Source organism: Syngnathus leptorhynchus, chromosome 17, assembly GCF_054491065.1.
Source record: "Syngnathus leptorhynchus isolate UIUO chromosome 17, UIUO_Slep, whole genome shotgun sequence".
Taxonomy (NCBI): Eukaryota; Metazoa; Chordata; class Actinopteri; order Syngnathiformes; family Syngnathidae; genus Syngnathus; species Syngnathus leptorhynchus.
This window is the reverse complement of record NC_141211.1, coordinates 2,988,088-3,006,177: the sequence shown is the minus strand read 5'-3', so window position 1 is coordinate 3,006,177 and position 18,090 is coordinate 2,988,088. Positions and strand designations below refer to the sequence as shown.

Here is an 18,090-nt window from a genome sequence, read left to right as displayed (position 1 = left end):
GAAAAAGTTTGCTCACAACACAACTTGGGAGCTCATTGAAAGACTAGATACACTTGATTGAGGAATATTTACAATGCATCTCAATAATTACAGCATTTAAAATGAATAACTCATGGTTTTTCATTCTGCACGATTTGGTTCTATTACTTATTCATAAAACATGCAGTACAAACTATTTTCAGCACCAAGGTAACGCTAGCGTAAAAAATCGTGATGTATTGTGGGTAAAAGAGTCTAGCGTAGATTTTTGGCGTTTACTTTCCTAGCTCATGACGTGATTAAAACTACGCTACCCATAATGCATCACAGCAGTACCAGCTCGTTTGAAACAGCACATGAAGCTATCAAGTTAGTTCTCCAGAAGTTATCAATCTCGTCAAGGCAACGTTTAAACTGACTTCTGGTCACTTCTGTCCGATGTTTCAATTTTGTCAAGTAACCAATTGGTTTGATAGAGGGAAATGACGAGGCGGTGAAGTCTCCCACTCTAAGCTAAGTTCGGCAGAATGCTAAAAACAAAAGTTACATTAGCTTGCTTGTGTCCTCCAAACGAGTTTCAGGCTTCTTATTTATTTCTGTTTGAGTGAATGGATGAGAAAGCATGGTGCTCTTGCGGGAAGGGATGTGTCCGGAACTGGATGAAGATTTAATTCGCCGTTTGCGGGATGCTCACGTTAAAACAGGTTGGAACGAGCCCTCCTAACGACAAGCGGGATTTTCAACGACAAATGTCATTTTCTGTCTTGTTGTTTCCAGTGGAAGATCTGATCTCATCGGACACGGAGGACCTCGCACAGAAATGTTCCGTGTCATCTAAGGTATTTGTGTACATTTTAGGAGAGCAATGGACAGGCTATTCGGATCAAACGGCCCCACATCTAGTTAACAACATCGAAAAATTTCATTATGTACATTTTATAGTGCAGGCTATCAACCAGCCCTCATTAGCAGCTTGACCCCTTGAAAACATATAAGCCCTTTAACTTTTTCATCATTTGCACGCACAAAAAGAAGCGAGATTTTGAGATTAAAAATTCTCTGTGTTGACCTCTCGGGCAGCCAAGAGGAAACTTTTTTTTTTTTATATATAAATAACTACCCAGCATAGAGAGCCTGCTTGTTTGGCGTGGGCAGGCAGAGGTCATGGAAGGCCAGCCCGGAATTTATCGTTTCACCTCCTGCGGTCATCGGCTTGGCGCCCACCAAACATTTGACTTCGTTCAGAACAAAAAGCTCCTGTGGCGTGTGTCTTTGCCACTGCTTTCTACATGTTTGGATGTTTCCTAACCACGACTGGCCCGCCATGACATGAAAAATCAATCCTATTCAAATTAGGGGTTGAGCGCTAAGAATGTTTTGAATTTGGGGCTGATTCTTTGGCACGATCTAATTCCGATGACCAATTAATCGACAATTGTTCCGCCCCTTACTCAAGCCACCACAGATTCTTGTAACGTTTTATTCACGTTCTAAGCGCGTCTCTGTCAGCGTTAGATCTCAAGCCGCCTATTACCTGTGAGCGACCTCGACGCTTAATGAGCTCTTGTGGGCCAAACTCACAGAACCTGGGGAATTCCCACCTGAAGTGTCGGGCGGCTAATTTAACACCTTAACCCAGGTTCTGGAGCGGGAGCCTGTTACTTAGCTATGGCTGGAAGGTGAAGTGTTATTTTTTTGTTGTCTGGCAGGCTCTGATCGCCATTCGCAAGACGCTGCTGACCCAGCTCGCCGCCTTCCCCGTTTCCGGTGCCGACCTCTACGACGAGCTGCTCAGCTCCATCGCCATCCTCTCCACAGGAAACCCAGAGTGAGCGCTGCGTATGGGCAAAGTATTGCATCCGTTTACCTTCATCAAATACTATCACAACAATTGGTTTGTTTCAATATTTTTTGGGGTGAGAATTTCAGCCTTTGAAAATTAGACAAAAGTAGTTCCTGACGCAAGTGATACAAAATTAGGTGGACATGGTCATGATAGGATGAATGAAAATGTCTGAAGGACCCATGCCCAAAATTGAACAGCAGAGTCAGCCGTTTGGATTTAAACCTGCCACTGTTGTCAACTTTCTTTTTCTTTGTGCTTAAGCGTATTTCATCCTACCCTGTTTAAACTGAAGGACACACAAAAGTCAAACCAGTCATAAGATTTATTTTTTAACCAGATTCCACCGCACATCTCTTCAATCAATCAACCCCAACCCGAGTCGCGCTGACGTGCCTCACAAAATTGAATTAGCATGGAGCTACTCCGCGCATAGCGGAATATGCAGCTAAGCGAGTGGCGGAGAAAAAAAGCAGCCTCGTTCCATTTGGACCCCAAAGTGACAGTCTGATGGAGCAGCCGCGTTCACGCTGGCTCCCGCTCGCCGCTTTAACACAAACAGCAGCGATGGCTAAAGAGCCTTCAAGGTGCTCAGGCAAAGCTTTGTGGAGAGGAAGTCAAAGCGTCCTGCTGATTTTATTTTTAAACGGTCAAGTCAATGTTTCTCAAGCATGACATCAAAGTCTGGGCACCCCTTTGAGAAGCTCGGATGGGTCATGGCTGCCCCCTAGTGCTTTACGGGGGCAGCAGCAAAGGGCATGAACGTGCTGCCGGGACCCGTTGATCCATCATGCAATTTTTCTTTTTTTTTTTTTTTTTTTTTTAACTTTTTTCTCCTTCAACATAAAAATTAAATGTCCTCATTCATGTCAGGAACATGGTGAGCTCGGTGGAATCAAAAGTGCGGGCCTTCCTTCCGTATGATCATATTCTAATCGGGTCTACGTGCCTCCAAGTCAAAGTGTCTTCTTTTTTTTTTTTTTTTTGAAGGACATTTGATGCAGAAACGACAAAGACTGTCATTTTTGTTTTCCCTCCGGGGACGTCCGCCGGATATTTGGTCACACTCGTCACAATCACGCTGTGCAACAAGCAACTCTGGGCCGCGTTTAACCTTCACGCGGAACTGAACGGGGGGGGATGTGCGGGGGCATCCCTTGGGGGGGGTGTCAGATATGTAGATGCGACGTGAGCCAAGCGAGACATCCGTCACCGACCATCAATCAAAAATAGCGCAGGGACTTGGCGAGGAATGTCTTTTCTGCCGGCTATTTGCTCCGTGCCTCGTGCATTTTAAGTACGCCGCTGGATTTTTGCTTCTGCTCTTCAAGGTGCAGTATGAATTTGTTCCTGGTTACGTCATTGTCTTGTTTGTTGTCAGCCTGGACGCGCTGCTGGATTCTGGCGTGTACACGGGGGAAATTACGGAGCTGGCGGGTGGGCCAGCAAGTGGCAAAACTCAAGCAAGTATTAAAAAAAAATAATAATCTTTTCTCACTAATTAAAACATCTTATAAGAATAAAAGAAATCTAGAAATGTGTTTTTATTGAGTTATTTTCTCACATTATAAACATTTTCTCATTGTTGTTTTTTTTTCCCGTGTATAAATGTGCAATGTGTGGTGTTTTCAGGTGTGTTTGGGCGTGGCAGCACATGTTGCGCACCACCTGAGGCAAAATGTGATCTTCGTGGACACCACGGGGGGACTGTCGGCGGGACGCCTGCGCCAAATGCTACAAAGCCAAACAAGCAACCACGACGAGCAGGTCACCAAATTGATAACACGATCAACAATCTGTGCACCTCCACTGAACCCCCCCCCCCCCCCCCCCACACACACACACAAAAAAAAATGAGCAAAGTAAAAATAAGCAACTGTGGCAGCACATGATCTCAATTTTTTTTTTTTTACCCGTTTCAAGTGATTTGTACACATTATGTCACATTAATGCCAGAAAAAGTTTTGAAATGTTTCATTTTGCTCTCAAAAACCTGGCATTGGCACAGGGGTGTGTAGACTTTTTATAGCCAGCGTCAGATGAGCGACACCTCATAAAACACGCATGGAACTCGAGTGTCATTTTGACTGGCAGATGGAAGCCCTGCAGAGGATCGCCGTACATCGCGCGTTCGACATCTTCTCCCTGCTTGACTGTCTTCATCGTCTCGGCGGCGGCGATCTTCGACAGGTGTGTGAAAAAAAAACCCGTTGCCAACCCCCCCCCCAGGAGGCGTCAAAAGTCGTCTGTCGCATTTGCCGTGGCAGGTGAGCACCGGCGGCGGCTCCGTCAAGGCGCTGATTGTGGACTCGGTGTCGGCCATCATCGCTCCTCTGCTGGGAAGCAGGCATCAAGAACGTGAGAGCGCCGAAAATTCCACGCAGTTTTGCTCATATCATCGACGTTTCTTGATCCAAAATGTTGTCCGTGTAGGCATGTACATGATGAGCCAAGTAGCCATCGCCCTCAAGACCATGGCCAAGAATTTTAACATAGCTGCTTTGGTGAGAAGGAACACAAACACACTTAGACGTTGTAGGATGTCATTTAGTTGCGAGTGCGACATCCACAGGTGACCAATCACGTGACTCGGAACGAGGAGGGCAAGGTGCAGCCGGGCCTTGGCGTGACGTGGAGTCACATCCCAAGAACTCGGGTCCTACTGGAGCGACTTTCGGAAGCCGGCAGCCGGCCCTCTCTACGCTCCGCCACCCTCATCAAGTCCTCCAGGCAGGTAAGAATGGATGGATGGGTGTATGGACAGCTGCACGCTTACATTCAAACAATCCCAAATAAATAAATCACAAATGGAGCTCTGACTAGTCGTGGTGATCATCATGTCTTCACCTTGCTCAGCCGTGTTTGATCCAAGCCAAGTTGGACCTTCAGTGTTGGAGTTGCTCCGAAAGCAAAACATCAGGAGAGAAAAATCTGGATGCGGCAAATTCTTAACAACCATCTTATAAAGGACACTGGGTAAATTTGCACTCTGGAATACAGACACAACATTAGCCAGGAGACCTTCCGGAATCCTTTCTGCTGTTTTGGCGTCATCTCACATCTAACAATCATAATTATTCTTGAATTTTTTTTTCTTGCAGATATGAATTTATTGTTGTAATAAAATGTGTATAAATCTAAACCAGTCCTTTTTCCATGAAGATTGAAGGATAAAAAGCCTTTTGTTGACAAATGTGGGCCATTGAGCAGCCCCCTTTAGACAAAAAGTGATCACAACATCAAGCTAGTGTCGCCTAGCACGCGTAACCGGAAAATGTGTTTGTATCATCAGAATAAAGTACAAATTGCGGATAGATCAGACACGCGTTTCATTCTCGCTGACCATTTGATAAATGAAATGCTCCACATCTATGACATAGACAAATATCACCTGTAAAATGATACTATTTGGGTGGTGACTTTTACTCTGCTACCGGAAGTGACCAAACCATAACCATAAACATTGTTCTCTTGACTGCACAGGCTGCTACAACAATGCCACGGAGCCTCCATTTAAACCTCACTCTTACACTTTGCCAAGAATCGACAAGGTACAGTCGCTTCCGCCATTTGTTGGATCCTAAATGTTATTCACAATGCAACACCCCGCTGTCTGAATAAACGGGGGCGTGTAAAGTCCGGCGTGGCTAAAAAGCTAACAGACTAGCTAACCTAGAAGCTAAACTCATGTTGCTAATTTTTAAACATTTCACCCAGTTGAAATACATTTCGATTCGTTTTCTGGTAGCGCTTAGCCACTAATTCTACCATTAACACTGCAAAATTAGAGCAGGCGAAATAAACATTACAATGGTACTGGAAACAGGGTGGTTAAGTGTCAATCTGAGTTGGAGTTAATTAGGCTATTCCATTCTTGGAAAATATAAAGAGCAAAGTTCGTTGTTTGTTAATAAAAGGTAAAACCTCTTAATAAAAATACTTCTTAATAGGTAAAGTTGTAACTCTGGCTGTAATTAACAATTTATGATTTAAAAAAAAAAAAAGTATCGATTTATTTGAAAATTGATTTGTTGTTGATGAATTGTTAACCTTCTTGTTGTAACTAATCTGTTTTTCCTCAGGTTATAAGTGTTGATGCACAGGTGTGTCATATTGCTAGCCAAGAAGACAGTCTGCATTCGCCCCCTCGCCCCCCTTCTCTTCCCAACCTGCACATTCTTTTCGGGCCTCTTAGCCCCGGCTCCCGATTCTCGCCGCCGCCTTCTCGAGCGTCACGGAAGCCTCCTGCTGTCCTCGCACGTGGCCGACGCCATGGCGGAGCAGCGTTTCCTGGTGGAGTACGCCAAGCGCGGCACAGCCGGCTGCAAGAAGTGTAAGGACAAGATCGCCAAGGGAGTGACTCGCATCGGCAAGGTGGTCCCCAACCCCTTCAGCGAGTCAGCCGGCGAGATGAAGGAGTGGTACCACGTCAAGTGCATCTTTGAGAAGCTGGAGCGCGCCCGCGCCACCACTAAGAAGATCGAGGACATCACCGAGCTGGAGGGCTGGGAGGAGCTGCAGGACGAGGACAAAGACCTCATCAATCGACACGTCTCGGGTATGCTTCATGACTGTCGGGAGAACCAATACAATACTCTCGCCTCCATGTAGCACTGACTGATTCATGTGTGCTATGTGTTTGCAGAACTGATGTCCAAAGTAAAGTCAAGTCCCCAGAAGAAGACTCCGGCCAAGTCCAGTACGTCGGGCAAACTGACGTCACCCTCTGCCGCCGCCACCGCAGCGTCGCTCAATGCTCCAAGAAAATTCTCGGGCTTCACCGGTACGCAACATTAAGCTCGTGCACTTTGGTTTGCTGAAATCCGACTGTGGGATGTTGCCATTGGAATTGAGCATTCTCTCTGTGCGTCCCACGCAGCGGCAAAGGCGGGGAGCTCCTCGTCCTCGCCCTTGTCGTCGCCGTCGCCCGCTAAGGCCAACCAAGGCAGCGCTCTGGCCACGCAACTGTGCGACCCGCAGCATAAGGACTGCCTGCTCCGCGAGTTCCGCAAGCTGTGCGCCACGGTGGCCGAAATCAACAGCTACAACAGCAAGACGCAGATCATCGAGAAGTTCCTGCGCAAGGGCACCGGCGGAGGTCCACCCCGGCGAGAAAAGCGGCGGAGTACCTTTTGGCGGCCATGTCAATTTGTGTCGTCTCCATGTAGATAAATTCCATGGCGACTTGTACCTGACGGTGAAGCTGCTGCTTCCCGGCGTGGTGAAGAGCGTCTACAACCTCAACGACAAACAGATCGTCAAACTCTTCAGCCGCGTCTTCCGCTGCAACCAGGACGACATGGTGCGAGATCTGGAGAAGGTCTGTCCACCCGTCCAAATGTACACCTCACATCCCGCTTCTCAGCATTCGCTCGCACGCCCCCGTTGTGTGGAAAAAGCTCCTGCGTTGTCTTCATACTCCCTGGTGAGACTTGCTCGTGCGTTTCCACAACAGGGTGACGTGTCGGAGACGGTACGCATGTTCTTCGATGAGAGCAAAGCCTTCCCGCCGTCGCCCAAGAGCCTCCTCACCATCCAGGAGGTAGACGCCTCCCTCACCCGCCTGGCGCAGCTCACCAAGGAGGACGAGCAGCAGGCCGAGCTGGAGGACATCGCCAAAAAGTAAAGCGCCGCGTTGCTGGCTAGCGCCAACGCCGCACGTCGCTACCATCGTTTTCCCCGTTCTCAGGTGTACCAGCAACGACCTGAAATGCATCATTCGCCTCATCAAGCACGACCTGAAGATGAACGCCGGGGCCAAGCACGTGTAGGCGGCCGGCGGCTTCACGCCCGGCGAGAATGGCCGGCTTTCCCCTCACGAATGTCTTTCTGCGGGCAGACTGGACGCGGTGGACCCCAACGCCTACGACGCCTTCAAGGCCTCCCGCAACCTAGGCGACGTGATCGAGCGCGTGCTGAAGAACCAGCAGGACGCGTCGGATGGCTCGGGGCCCAGGAAGCTGCTGACCGTGGAGGCCACGCTCATGACGCCCGTTCAGCCCATGCTGGTGAGTTGTGCTCCTCAATTGTATGCACTTCTCTGCAGTTGTCTGTCTAGTCCTTTTGTCCAACTTGTTCTTTTCGCCCCCTCCCAGGCGGAGGCGTGCAAATCCATCGAGTACGCCATGAAGAAGTGCCCCAACGGCATGTACTCTGAGATCAAGTACGACGGCGAGCGCGTGCAGGTGCACAAGAGTGGCGACAGCTTCAGCTACTTCAGCCGCAGCCTCAAACCCGTGTTACCGCACAAAGTCAGTCACACACACACACACACACACACACACACACACACACACACACACACACACACACACGCACGCTAATCAGTATGAGTACTTGTACGATTAGCAGCCTCTAGTGGCGCTCACAGTGGGACATTTCCCTCAAGGCCTTATCAACATTTGCTCTCAGCATGTGCCAGTGAACACTGCAGGCATGACAGTCTGGCCACTAGAGGGTGCTGCTGGACATACATCCTAAGGTTTAATCTGAATATTTTTTTTGTTTTTTTTTTGCTGTCGTCACCAGGTGGTCCACTTCAAGGACTTCATCCCGCAGGCATTCCCCGGTGGCCACAGTATGATTCTGGACGCCGAGGTGCTGCTCATCGACACCAACACCAGCAAGCCCCTCCCCTTTGGGACGCTAGGCGTGCACAAGGTCAGAGGCTCCACCCATATGGCAAACGACAAATAGAAGTCCACGTCTCCAGCGTGTCCTCTTTTTGTCCTTCAGAAAGCCGCCTTTCAAGATGCCAACGTGTGCCTCTTTGTCTTCGACTGCATCTACTTCAATGGCAACAGTCTCATGGAAAGGTAAAAACATCAGATCAATGGAAACCATTTGGGAAATGAAACAAATGCAAATTCACCTATTTATGGGTAAATATTCTCACTTTTGTCCGCAGGCCGCTCTGCGAGCGCAGGAAGTTCCTGCACGACAACATGGTGGAGGTGCCCAACCGAATCCTCTTCTCTGAAATGAAGCACGTCACGGTAAGAGCCCACCTACCGGCTTGGACTTCACCCGCACGCTAAATATGCGTCACTGTGTGCGATAGCGTGCGAGAGACCTGGCCGACATGATCACTCGAGTCATCAGAGAAGGTTTGGAAGGCCTGGTGCTCAAAGACGTCAAGGTCAGACTCGTATTTTCCGGCGTGTTAGCGAGACATGATGTGATGATGTTACACGGTGTCCCCCAGGGCTCGTACGAACCGGGCAAGCGTCACTGGCTGAAGGTGAAGAAGGACTACCTGAACGAGGGTGCCATGGCCGACACGGCTGACCTGGTGGTGCTTGGCGCCTTCTACGGGAAAGGCTCCAACGGTGCGTTTGAGTGTGCACGTCGTGCGGCAGACTCATTATTATTGCTGTGTGGAATTGGCCTCCAATGATACAATCCCAACAAATGTGTTTGTCGCCATGTTAGGAGGCATCATGTCCAGCTTCTTAATGGGTTGCTACGACCCGGACTCCAAGAAGTGGTGCACGGTCACCAAGTGCTCTGGCGGCTACGATGACGCCATGCTGGCCCGGCTCCAAAAAGAGCTGGATGTCATCAAAATCAGCAAGGTCGGTGTGGACGAGCCTGCCGGGAATTCTTGCGTGACCGTACCTCATTCGTCTCTTCTGTGCACGTGTTTCCGTAGGACCCCAGCAAAATCCCCGGCTGGCTGAAAATCGTCAAGAACTACTACCCGGATTTCCTCATCCGCAGTCCCGAGGCGAGTCACGCTTGTGTTAAATAACGAGCGAGCTAGAAACAAAAAGCAAAGCAAAACAGTCTTTGGTTTGCAAAAAAAAAATGGAAGGATACAAATCAAATGTGTGTTGTGGCGGTCCAGGAAGCGCCCGTGTGGGAGATCACGGGCGCCGAGTTCTCCAAGTCGGAGATGCACACGGCCGACGGCATCTCCATCCGTTTCCCCCGCATGACACGCGTCCGCGATGACAAAGATTGGAAGAGCGCCACCAACCTGCCACAGCTCAAAGTACGTCGCAGCCGCTTGGACTTCTGGGTGGCACCGACGTTTGACACGGGGTCCTTTCTGCCGTCCCTTCCGCCAGGAGCTGTATCGCGTCTCCAAAGAGAACTCCGACTTCCAAGTGACAGCGGCACCTTCCGGCCAAGACAAGGGCGAGTCGGAAGGAGACAGCGGCGGCAATTCACCTGCGCCGGAAAGCGGCCCGTCCAAGAAGACAAGTGAGTCGAGAGTTGGCGTTGACTTGTGACTTCATCCAGTTTGGAGACAGAAAACGTCTTTGTAAGCAGGTAACAGCACACCAGCCAAACGCAAGGCGGTGAAATCTGAGCCGGGCTCCCCCACCGTCAAAGCACCCCCCCCCAAAAAGGTATGCCTGTCTGTCGCGCTTCGCAAAAACAAAACCCCCCAGGTTGACTTCAACTTTTTGGATTTGCAGCCGAGGAAGAGCGAAACCGTGCAGAGCAACGGACACGCCAAAGCAGCAAAGGTGACGTCCACGCCTCCTCCCCCGCAGATGCTGGACTCCAACAATGACAAGGTATAACGTGGATTTCATTGAGCAAGTGTGTGTATGACTTTTTTTTTTTTTTTTTTTAAGTGGAATCTGGCCAAAAGTGTCGTCACCTCATCATTGATTTCTTTTTTTGTAGACACTTCTGGACATCTTCAGTGGCGTCAAGCTCTTCCTGCCGTCCAGCGTGGACGACTTTGCCAAGCTGCGACGCTACTTCGTGGCGTACGACGGCGACCTGGTGGCCGACTACGACGCCCCCTCTGCCACCCACACGCTGACCGACGATCAGCACGGCGAGGGAGGCAGTCGCGCCCAGCGGGTGACGGCCGGCTGGATCTGGGAGTGCATCCGCAAGAGGCGCGTGGTTGCCGCCTGCTAGCTGCAAAAAAAAAAAAATCATTTGTAACAAAAATCATGAGCAAGTGTGAAGCAATGGTGTGCTTTTTAAAATAAAATGAAATGATGAAAAAAAATGTCATCATTCAATGAATTTAAATTACTGAATGACTCGTATGCAAACTTGATTTTAGTTTGTGAGAATTTCAATTTGATGAGGCTCACAGTAGTCAGAAGATCAGGAGGGTTTTGATGACACATGGAAATTGATTTGTTCTTGCACTTTTTTATTATTTTTTGGGTTGTCATAGAGCTCCAGCAATGGGTCTTGGATCTTAACCGTCTTTTTCCAGAAAGTCCTTGAGCAGAAACACACTTCCGTCAGTCTCGCATGCCAGCTGCTTGCGCAGCTCTCTATTTTCCTCCTCAAGTGTGAGATTCTTGCGGAATATTTCCGAGTTCTCCTCCAGGAGGGTCAGGTACTTAGTCAAGGCGATCTCGGCGGCATCCCAGATTCCGAGCTTCTCCTCTGGGATGATGTTGGCCAGACTGTCCCAGAAGGCTTTATCTGCATCAGCGTCCCAGTCCAGATAATGGCGTGCCGAATTCTTCATGCAGTGCACGCGGTAGCTGACGAAGCTCAAGAACGCGGGCAGGACGTTGTTAGGATGGATGAGCTGTGGGGGGGCGTCGCCGTCCGGGTCAGCCTGCTCTCGGTGCTGCTCTTCGTACTTGAGCAGGAAGGCCGCCAGCCTGTTGAGGTCATCGTCGAAGAAGTCGAAGGCGTTGAGCAGGCCCAGGAGCTTCTCGGCTGTGCGGCGCTCATTGTGCAGGAAGCCCAGATGCTCGCTGTTCTCCATCAGGAAGCCCAGCTCGTCGGACAGCAGCCCCAGCAGCGCCGTCATGGTCTTGGCGTCCACCTCGGCCACGCTCTCGGCGTACACCTGCGCCGCCATCTCGAAGCGGTCCTGCGGCTGGATGGGGTAGCGGCGCTCGATGACGGCGGTGGGCCGCTCCCACGTCAGCCCCAGGTGGGCGCAGAGGTGCGAGTCGGTCGCCAGCGCGCTCTCGGCCAGCAGCTTCACCTCGGCCACCAGCATGTTGGACATCTTCACGAAGGTCTGCGCGTCGAATAAGGCAAAGTGCTTGATCTTCTTCTGGATGCGCTTGTGCTGCGCCATGCTGTGACGGATGTCCTCCAGCAGATGCTGCTCGCGCCGTTGGAAGCTCTCCTCCTCCATCTGGATCATCTTCATGATGTCGCTCAGCTGCACCTTGAGCGTGTTGACGCGCTTGCGCAACAAGTAGATGACTTCGGGCTTCTCGTCGCAGCTCAGCTTGCGGGCATCCAGCACGTTGCGCTTGCCCTTAATCTCCTCCTGCTCGCGCTCCAGCTCCATCAGCTTCATGTCGATGGAACGCTTGGACGTGTTGCACTGCTCCTGCGCTAGCTCTAGCAACGGCATAGCATTCTCATACTCCTCCATGGCCAGCTTCCTCTGGGTCAGCCAATCCTTGCGCCGATCCCGTAGCTCCGTCTGGTAGCCCTCCCACTCGCGCAGGCTTTGCGTCAAGAAGATGTCATGCGGGCTCTGGATGTGCGCCAGCTCCTTATTGGCCATAGTCATGTGCCTCACCTTGTCCATGCGCTCAATCATCAAGTCCAGGGCCTCCTTCTGCTTGCGGAGGTCGATGGAGTGGCGCTCGTCGCCGTCCACCCAGTTCTTCTGCAGCTTGCCGATGAGGTCCATCTTGTGGTCCAACATCTCCGAGCACAGCGTGCGCTGAGTGTTCAGGGCGTCCAGGAGGTCCGGCAGCGTGGTCTTGGTGGTGGACTGAGCCCAGCCGTCCTTGATCTCCAGCATTTTGTTCTTGCTGAACTCCTTGGAGTCATCCAGGCGCTCCATACGCAGCCGCAGGGCCTCCTCAAACTTGGTCTGCCGCAGTGACTGCTTGGCGTCGGCCGCCGTCTGTAGGTCGGTGAAGAAAGCGAGCAGCTCGCGATGCAGGCGGATGACTCGCTGAGCCGTCATGGGTTCCCGGCCCGCTGCCGCTTGAGGGTCCTCAGGGCCCTCCGGCCTGGTGGTGCCACTTTCCTGGCTCTGCATCTGAAACGATGAGCGATTTCCGGTCTGCTCGGACAACAACTAAAGTCAAAAGTGCATCATTCCTCAGTGATTAGATGATGTGCAATTGCATCATGGTCTGAGGTTGGGTGATGTCATCACATCGCTTCTTAATGTCTGGCTGGGTTCAACGACGCAGGTGGAGAGTTTTCTGTGTAACTTTTGTGAACGACAGCCTGAGTAGGATTTGGATATACTTTAATAAAGAACTTTTTTTTTTTTTTTTAAATGTGAGCAAAGGACTGAGTTTTATTTTTTTACAGTTGGTGGTCAAAGGTTGGAATTTTATTGAATATTGTGAACAATGAAAATGGCGGAGGAAACCAGTGCAGGACAACTAAATGTTAAATTAGCCTTTTAGTTGTTTATCATTTGTATATTTTGAGGGACTTTCTACTTTCCTCCACCATTTTGTACAAGGCTAACTCGTTCGAACGTCTTTGATTTACGACGTGCATTGAACGCATCGGCGTAGTAAAGCACAAAACAGACGTCACAAAGTAACTTTGATAGACGTTTTCCAAAACTTAACTTAACTTTTTTGACAATTTAGACCGAGACGTTTAGTTTTTTGTTTTTGTTTACCAACTTAAGGTTCCAATATTGTGTGGCCTGACTCGTGACGTCAGAGCGCTCAATTTGAGAGACGCGCACTGCGGATGGGCGGAGTCGGCGCGACACTGAGCACTCAGCACTCTCAGCGATGCGTCCGCGGACGTAAACTACGGATGAACACACACGCGACAACAAGAATGGGACGTGGTGCTGTTGGATTTGTCGCCACTCACCACCAGCGGTTGTTTTTTTAGCGTTTCAACCCGGGGCTAGTCGCTTTTCCCCGGTGAGGCCAACGACTAGCTCGGCGGCGCCGGCAGCGGGCGGGAGGGCTGACTAGCATCGGAGCTAGGCTAGGCTAGGCTAGGCTAAACAGTTGCTTTTCGGTTGCGAGTGATTACGCGAATCTCCCCGCCAGCAGCCCCCGCCGGAGAAAATGGTAAGTGTGCTTAATATAACCCATGATTGTTTTATCATTGAAATGGGAGTTTTTAGGGCGCTTTACGCCGGGCAGGACAGAGTCTAGCATTAGTGACTAACGTGCTTCTCAACTCCAACAAACATAAGACACTGCACGAAACAGTGTAGGACATTTGCTTATTTAAAAAAAATTCCACCTGTTTACTTGTCTAAGGTACCCTTGAGAGCACCGTGTTGAGAAAACGAGAATGGGTTTTGCAAAACAAGTGTGGTTTCGTTTCTCGCGAATTCACACTTGGAAAAAAATTGTGTTTTCCCACGTCTCAAAAATTGCTATTAACCTATTTAAAGTATTGAAAACTACTTGGAAATACACGTATTAGGTATTGAAAACTACTTGGAAATACACGTATGAAGTCTTGAAAGCTTAAAACTCCCCCTCTTTCCTGGCCGTGGGAACTATGCAGCATTTTCATGCTTTAAGCTTGAAACACGTGGATTTGTTTTAGAAACTGTTAAGGTTAGTTACATTTGCGTGCAGAAGGCTGCAGTCAGCCATGAAGTCAGGTTAGTTATCATGTTTTACACTGATTAGTTAACGCAAGACCTTTAAAAACGAAGACCGACTTGAACAATGCGTTGTTTGGCAACGCAACCATTGTGTTTGCTGCGCAGGTGTACCTGTTGAACCCTCTGGAGAACCTCAGAAGCTCCATCAACAACCGCCCGCCACTGGTCATCTTTATGATCAGTGTCAGCGCCGTGGCCATTGCATTCCTCACCATCGGCTACTTCTTCAAGATCAAGGAGATCAGGTCTCCAGAGTTGACCGAGGTAGGTCCCTTTCTGTCGTGCGAGAGGTGTCGGTTACAGTGAATAACAGCCAAGAGAAACAACAGCATTAAGTGTATCATGAAGCACATTTTTTCTGAGTCTGTATTGTTATTCCTCAGGACTGGAACACGTTTCTACTGCGCTACAATGAGCTAGACTTCTGCGTGTCGGAGAATGAGACCATCAAGCACGGTCTCAACGAGTCCACCACGCCCGAGAGCCTGGCGGCGACCAGCGGGCAGGCGCGGCCCAGCACGCCGTCAACGCTGCTCTCCGAGGACTCGGGCTACATCAACATCTCGGTGCCCATCACGCTCACCCTCAACCCACAGCGGCCCTTCGGCGGCTACTCGCGTAACATCACCCACCTGTACGCTACCGTCCTGGGACAGCAGGTTGGCCTATCTGGTGAGGGAGAGTCTATTTTTTTTTTTTTTTTCCTCATGACACCTTTTTTGGCTTTGTGGAGTAGTGGCCTGTATAAATGGACTATTTGCTGTCTTTTCAGGCCGTGAATCGCACGAAGAGATCAATATCACGTTCACGCTTCCCGTGTCCTGGAACGCCGATGACTGCCTTCTGCACGGTCACTGCGAGCAGGTGGTGTTCAGCACCTGCATGACCATCACGGCGGTCAGCAACATCTTTCCGGTCACAGTGTGAGTTTCCCCATCAGAAGAAAACACACATACATGTGAAAAGTGAATGAAGTAATGTTTCCAGGCTAGTGAAATTAGCATGAGCTGTATTTTCTGTCATCCAATGAAATTTGTCAACAGGCTTCATAGAACGATCCCCCCTCCTTTTTACAGGACTCCGCCACACTGCACACCTGAGACGTACACCAATGCCACGTCTTGGTACAAGGTGTTCACCACCGTGCGGGACTCGGACACCAAGTACAGCCAGGAATACAACCCCTTCTGGTGCTACAAGGGCGCCGTGGGCAAGGTGTACCATGCCCTCAACCCCAAGCTCACCGTCATCGTGCCCGACGTGAGTCGGCGGGAGATTAACACGCTTGATCTTGACCATGCTCGCCGATGTTAACCAAGCACTTTTTTTGACCAGGATGACCGCTCCCTCATCAACCTGCACCTGATGCACACCAGCTACTTTCTGTTCGTCATGGTCATCACCATGTTCTGCTACGCCGTCATCAAGGGCAGACCAGTAAAACTACGGCAAAGCAGCCCCGATTTCTTTCCCGAGAAGGTAGGCTTCAAAAGCAATTTTGATGGTGATGGACGTCCCCGCACTTTTCAACTCGTTTTATTTGTTATTGCTCTTTTTTTTGTGAAATAAACATAGCAGGATCTTGATGATGTGGAAACTGCTTCACTTTGTGGACTCAAACTTGTGTTCTTGTCTTTCAGGTGGCGCTGTCAGAAGGCTAAATGTGTACTACGGGATCTGTAAAGGTAACATGACAAAACCTTTCAAAAAAATTGTAAAAAGGAATAAAAACACGCAGAGACAACTCACCGTGTTGCCAGGCGGACTCTCGAGAATGATTTTGAAACTCTCCTCGCAATGATGTTGGGATGGTCCAACCAAAGATAAAAGTGCCTCATCTGTGGTGTAAATATGACGTTGAGGAACCTCTGACTTTCCTTCTCTCTTTTTTGGAGTGGATTACTTTTGATTTGCCTCTCGGGGTCCTCTGATGCCATATCAGGACATTTAAGTAAAATGAGAACGCGCCATGTTTGTCTGAATCACGCACTTGAGAAAGCTACAAAGGCAAAAAAAAAAAAAAAAGACCCGCCCAAATAGGATGCAAATGAGCTGACTGATTTGTATTATGTTAGTCAGCATGCTGACGCCACATAGTTATTGCTAGCATTTTAACAAAAAAAAAAATGGTCCAAAATAATTCAGAGGTGTTTATTGATAATAACTGAGGGAGACGGTTTGCACTTTTGTCCTGACGGTATATTTCAGAGCAGCAATAATGCTACAAAAACATTAACCATCAAAGCCACAGATGAATTGTTAGCATCCCTCTGGAGTAGCTTAGCATGTAAACAATTCCAATTTCTCGTTTGCCTTTTGTTGGTACATAGAATGGAAACACTGCAACACCGGTAGCGCAAACCAGGAAGTAACACGTTAACTAACAAACTTTGATCTGAATGTGAATTTGTGGAGGCGTGAACCAGTAAGTAACACGCTAACTAACACAACTTTATGAATTGAACGCGTGTTTGTGACATCTTAACTTGAGTTTGTGTTTTTGCGTAAACATTATCGCTCAGTATTCACGCATGTTTACAACTGTAGATTTTTGTTTCTTTTTAAAAGATCAGCAAATGTCCATGTTAACATTGTACGCCACTTAGAACTTGAGTGTGTGAGTGAGCAGTGTAAAAAAAAAAAAAAAAAAAATTGCAATTCTATTCAAGTAGCATTGCTAAAATGGAAACCTTTGCTCATTAATTGCAATCAGTCACTAAAATCCTATTTCCTGGTCAGCGTTAAAAAATATACGGGGGGGTACCGTTGGACTAATAGTGACTGAAAAAGTGAAATTATATCAAAGGACTGCTTTCTTTTTATTTTGGCCTAATCATTTGTTTCCGTTTTTTTTTTGTCTTTTGAAAATCTCGAAAAAACAATTGACCAGTGTTCATGTGCCAGATACTTAGCATGCTAGCGTTTTAGCGGAATGTGAAGACATCGCCGTTTTTCATTCACGGATTTATTTTTGTCTTTGCGTTGATTTTGGCGCAAAAAGATGATCTTGCCTTACCTTCGACGGGTGATGTTTGCGTCGTTGTTTTCTTGTGAAATCCATGTATAAATATTCATATATATCAACCTTAAATTATTATTTTGGATTACTTTTTTGTTTGGATACGTAGCGCACCTTGTATTTTCCTTGCACATTTTGTCTTGATTTTTTTTTTTTTTTTTTTTGGGTCATATTCCTGCACCCAAAAAAATCTTTGTATAATTGTTTTTATGATTAAAATAATTTATTTTTGTCTTTTACGGCAGTGAGCGAAAGGAACGAATGTTTGCCGCAGTTCTCTCAAATAAATATTTGACAATCATTTATCATAAACACTGAATTTATCATTGGGCGTTTTTGTTTTTGTTTTTAAATGAACAAGAGAAAACCTGACCCATTCTGCTGTTTATCCATGTTGTTTTCTTGTTCTCTTTTTCAATTCACTTCCATATTATTCACCTGAAGAATGAATTCCGGTTTAATTATTTTCCCAGTCATTAAAAAAAAACAAATCCTTGAATTGTCTTGTTTAGACTTAGTAATTGTTGACAAAAAGCATTTTTGTCATGCATTGGCAACCATGATTGAAACAATTTCATGAAGCTGTGACCCTAAATCAATAACTCTTGTGACAGTTTTAATCAATAGTTTGCTCTAAATCAATCACTCACTCTCACAACAATCATCAGGTGACCTTAAATGTGTCAGGGTTGTATCTTTTTTTTTACCACCTCATAAATCAATCCCAAACGTGACAGTTTA

General features: G+C 48.2%; 4 protein-coding genes across 8 annotated transcripts; 3 read left to right on the top strand and 1 right to left on the bottom strand.

The window, feature by feature from the left end:
- Positions 1-277: 277 nt before the first annotated feature.
- Positions 278-5,341, top strand: rad51d (RAD51 paralog D). 3 transcript variants are annotated; one of them, XR_015068741.1, is made up of 11 exons: positions 278-683; positions 757-818; positions 1,689-1,807; positions 3,204-3,285; positions 3,455-3,589; positions 3,917-4,012; positions 4,090-4,180; positions 4,256-4,326; positions 4,395-4,552; positions 4,679-4,798; positions 5,306-5,341. XR_015068741.1 is itself a non-coding variant. In XM_085936341.1 (10 exons), exons 1-10 carry the CDS (start codon positions 602-604, stop codon positions 4,686-4,688), a joined length of 906 nt encoding a protein of 301 aa, XP_085792467.1. In that variant the 5' UTR covers positions 278-601; the 3' UTR covers positions 4,689-5,223. The 3 variants fall into 3 exon arrangements, 2 of the variants coding, with proteins under 2 accessions (XP_085792467.1, XP_085792466.1); XM_085936341.1 differs by lacking the exon at positions 5,306-5,341 and having other exon boundaries at positions 4,679-5,223; XM_085936340.1 differs by lacking the exon at positions 5,306-5,341 and having other exon boundaries at positions 280-683; positions 4,395-4,556; positions 4,679-5,216.
- Positions 5,342-5,917: 576 nt separating this feature from the next.
- lig3 (ligase III, DNA, ATP-dependent) lies at positions 5,918-10,782 on the top strand. 3 transcript variants are annotated; one of them, XM_085936339.1, is made up of 20 exons: positions 5,918-6,380; positions 6,468-6,605; positions 6,702-6,920; positions 6,991-7,142; positions 7,278-7,444; positions 7,512-7,589; positions 7,662-7,830; positions 7,918-8,073; positions 8,351-8,482; positions 8,558-8,637; positions 8,730-8,817; positions 8,883-8,960; positions 9,027-9,150; positions 9,254-9,396; positions 9,474-9,548; positions 9,669-9,815; positions 9,892-10,027; positions 10,097-10,176; positions 10,246-10,347; positions 10,460-10,782. In XM_085936339.1, the coding sequence occupies exons 1-20, from the start codon at positions 5,918-5,920 to the stop codon at positions 10,700-10,702; spliced, it is 2,970 nt and encodes a 989-aa protein (XP_085792465.1). In that variant the 3' UTR covers positions 10,703-10,782. The 3 variants fall into 3 exon arrangements, with proteins under 3 accessions (XP_085792465.1, XP_085792464.1, XP_085792463.1); XM_085936338.1 differs by having other exon boundaries at positions 10,094-10,176; XM_085936337.1 differs by having other exon boundaries at positions 10,097-10,347.
- A 122-nt stretch (positions 10,783-10,904) lies between these two features.
- LOC147043029 (dynein regulatory complex protein 1-like) lies at positions 10,905-13,181 on the bottom strand. Its single transcript, XM_085936263.1, has one exon. It carries the CDS (start codon positions 12,765-12,767, stop codon positions 10,995-10,997), a length of 1,773 nt encoding a protein of 590 aa, XP_085792389.1. The 5' UTR covers positions 12,768-13,181; the 3' UTR covers positions 10,905-10,994.
- Positions 13,182-13,357: 176 nt separating this feature from the next.
- Positions 13,358-17,848, top strand: tmem248 (transmembrane protein 248). Its single transcript, XM_085936264.1, has 7 exons — positions 13,358-13,779; positions 14,436-14,594; positions 14,714-15,002; positions 15,103-15,253; positions 15,407-15,590; positions 15,666-15,809; positions 15,971-17,848. The coding sequence occupies exons 1-7, from the start codon at positions 13,777-13,779 to the stop codon at positions 15,989-15,991; spliced, it is 951 nt and encodes a 316-aa protein (XP_085792390.1). The 5' UTR covers positions 13,358-13,776; the 3' UTR covers positions 15,992-17,848.
- The last annotated feature ends 242 nt before the right edge of the window (positions 17,849-18,090 follow it).

Coding starts and splice junctions, on each gene's coding strand:
- rad51d (XM_085936340.1), top strand. CDS start 602: ATGGTGCTCTTGCGGGAAGGGATGTGTCCGGAACTGGATGAAGATTTA. Junction 819..1,688: donor AATGTTCCGTGTCATCTAAG/GTATTTGTGTAC, acceptor GTTGTCTGGCAG/GCTCTGATCGCCATTCGCAA. Junction 1,808..3,203: donor CTCTCCACAGGAAACCCAGA/GTGAGCGCTGCG, acceptor GTTTGTTGTCAG/CCTGGACGCGCTGCTGGATT.
- lig3 (XM_085936337.1), top strand. CDS start 5,918: ATGCACAGGTGTGTCATATTGCTAGCCAAGAAGACAGTCTGCATTCGC. Junction 8,483..8,557: donor GGACGCTAGGCGTGCACAAG/GTCAGAGGCTCC, acceptor TTTGTCCTTCAG/AAAGCCGCCTTTCAAGATGC. Junction 8,961..9,026: donor TGGTGCTCAAAGACGTCAAG/GTCAGACTCGTA, acceptor GGTGTCCCCCAG/GGCTCGTACGAACCGGGCAA.
- LOC147043029 (XM_085936263.1), bottom strand. CDS start 12,767: ATGCAGAGCCAGGAAAGTGGCACCACCAGGCCGGAGGGCCCTGAGGAC.
- tmem248 (XM_085936264.1), top strand. Junction 15,254..15,406: donor AACATCTTTCCGGTCACAGT/GTGAGTTTCCCC, acceptor TCCTTTTTACAG/GACTCCGCCACACTGCACAC. Junction 15,591..15,665: donor TCACCGTCATCGTGCCCGAC/GTGAGTCGGCGG, acceptor TTTTTTGACCAG/GATGACCGCTCCCTCATCAA.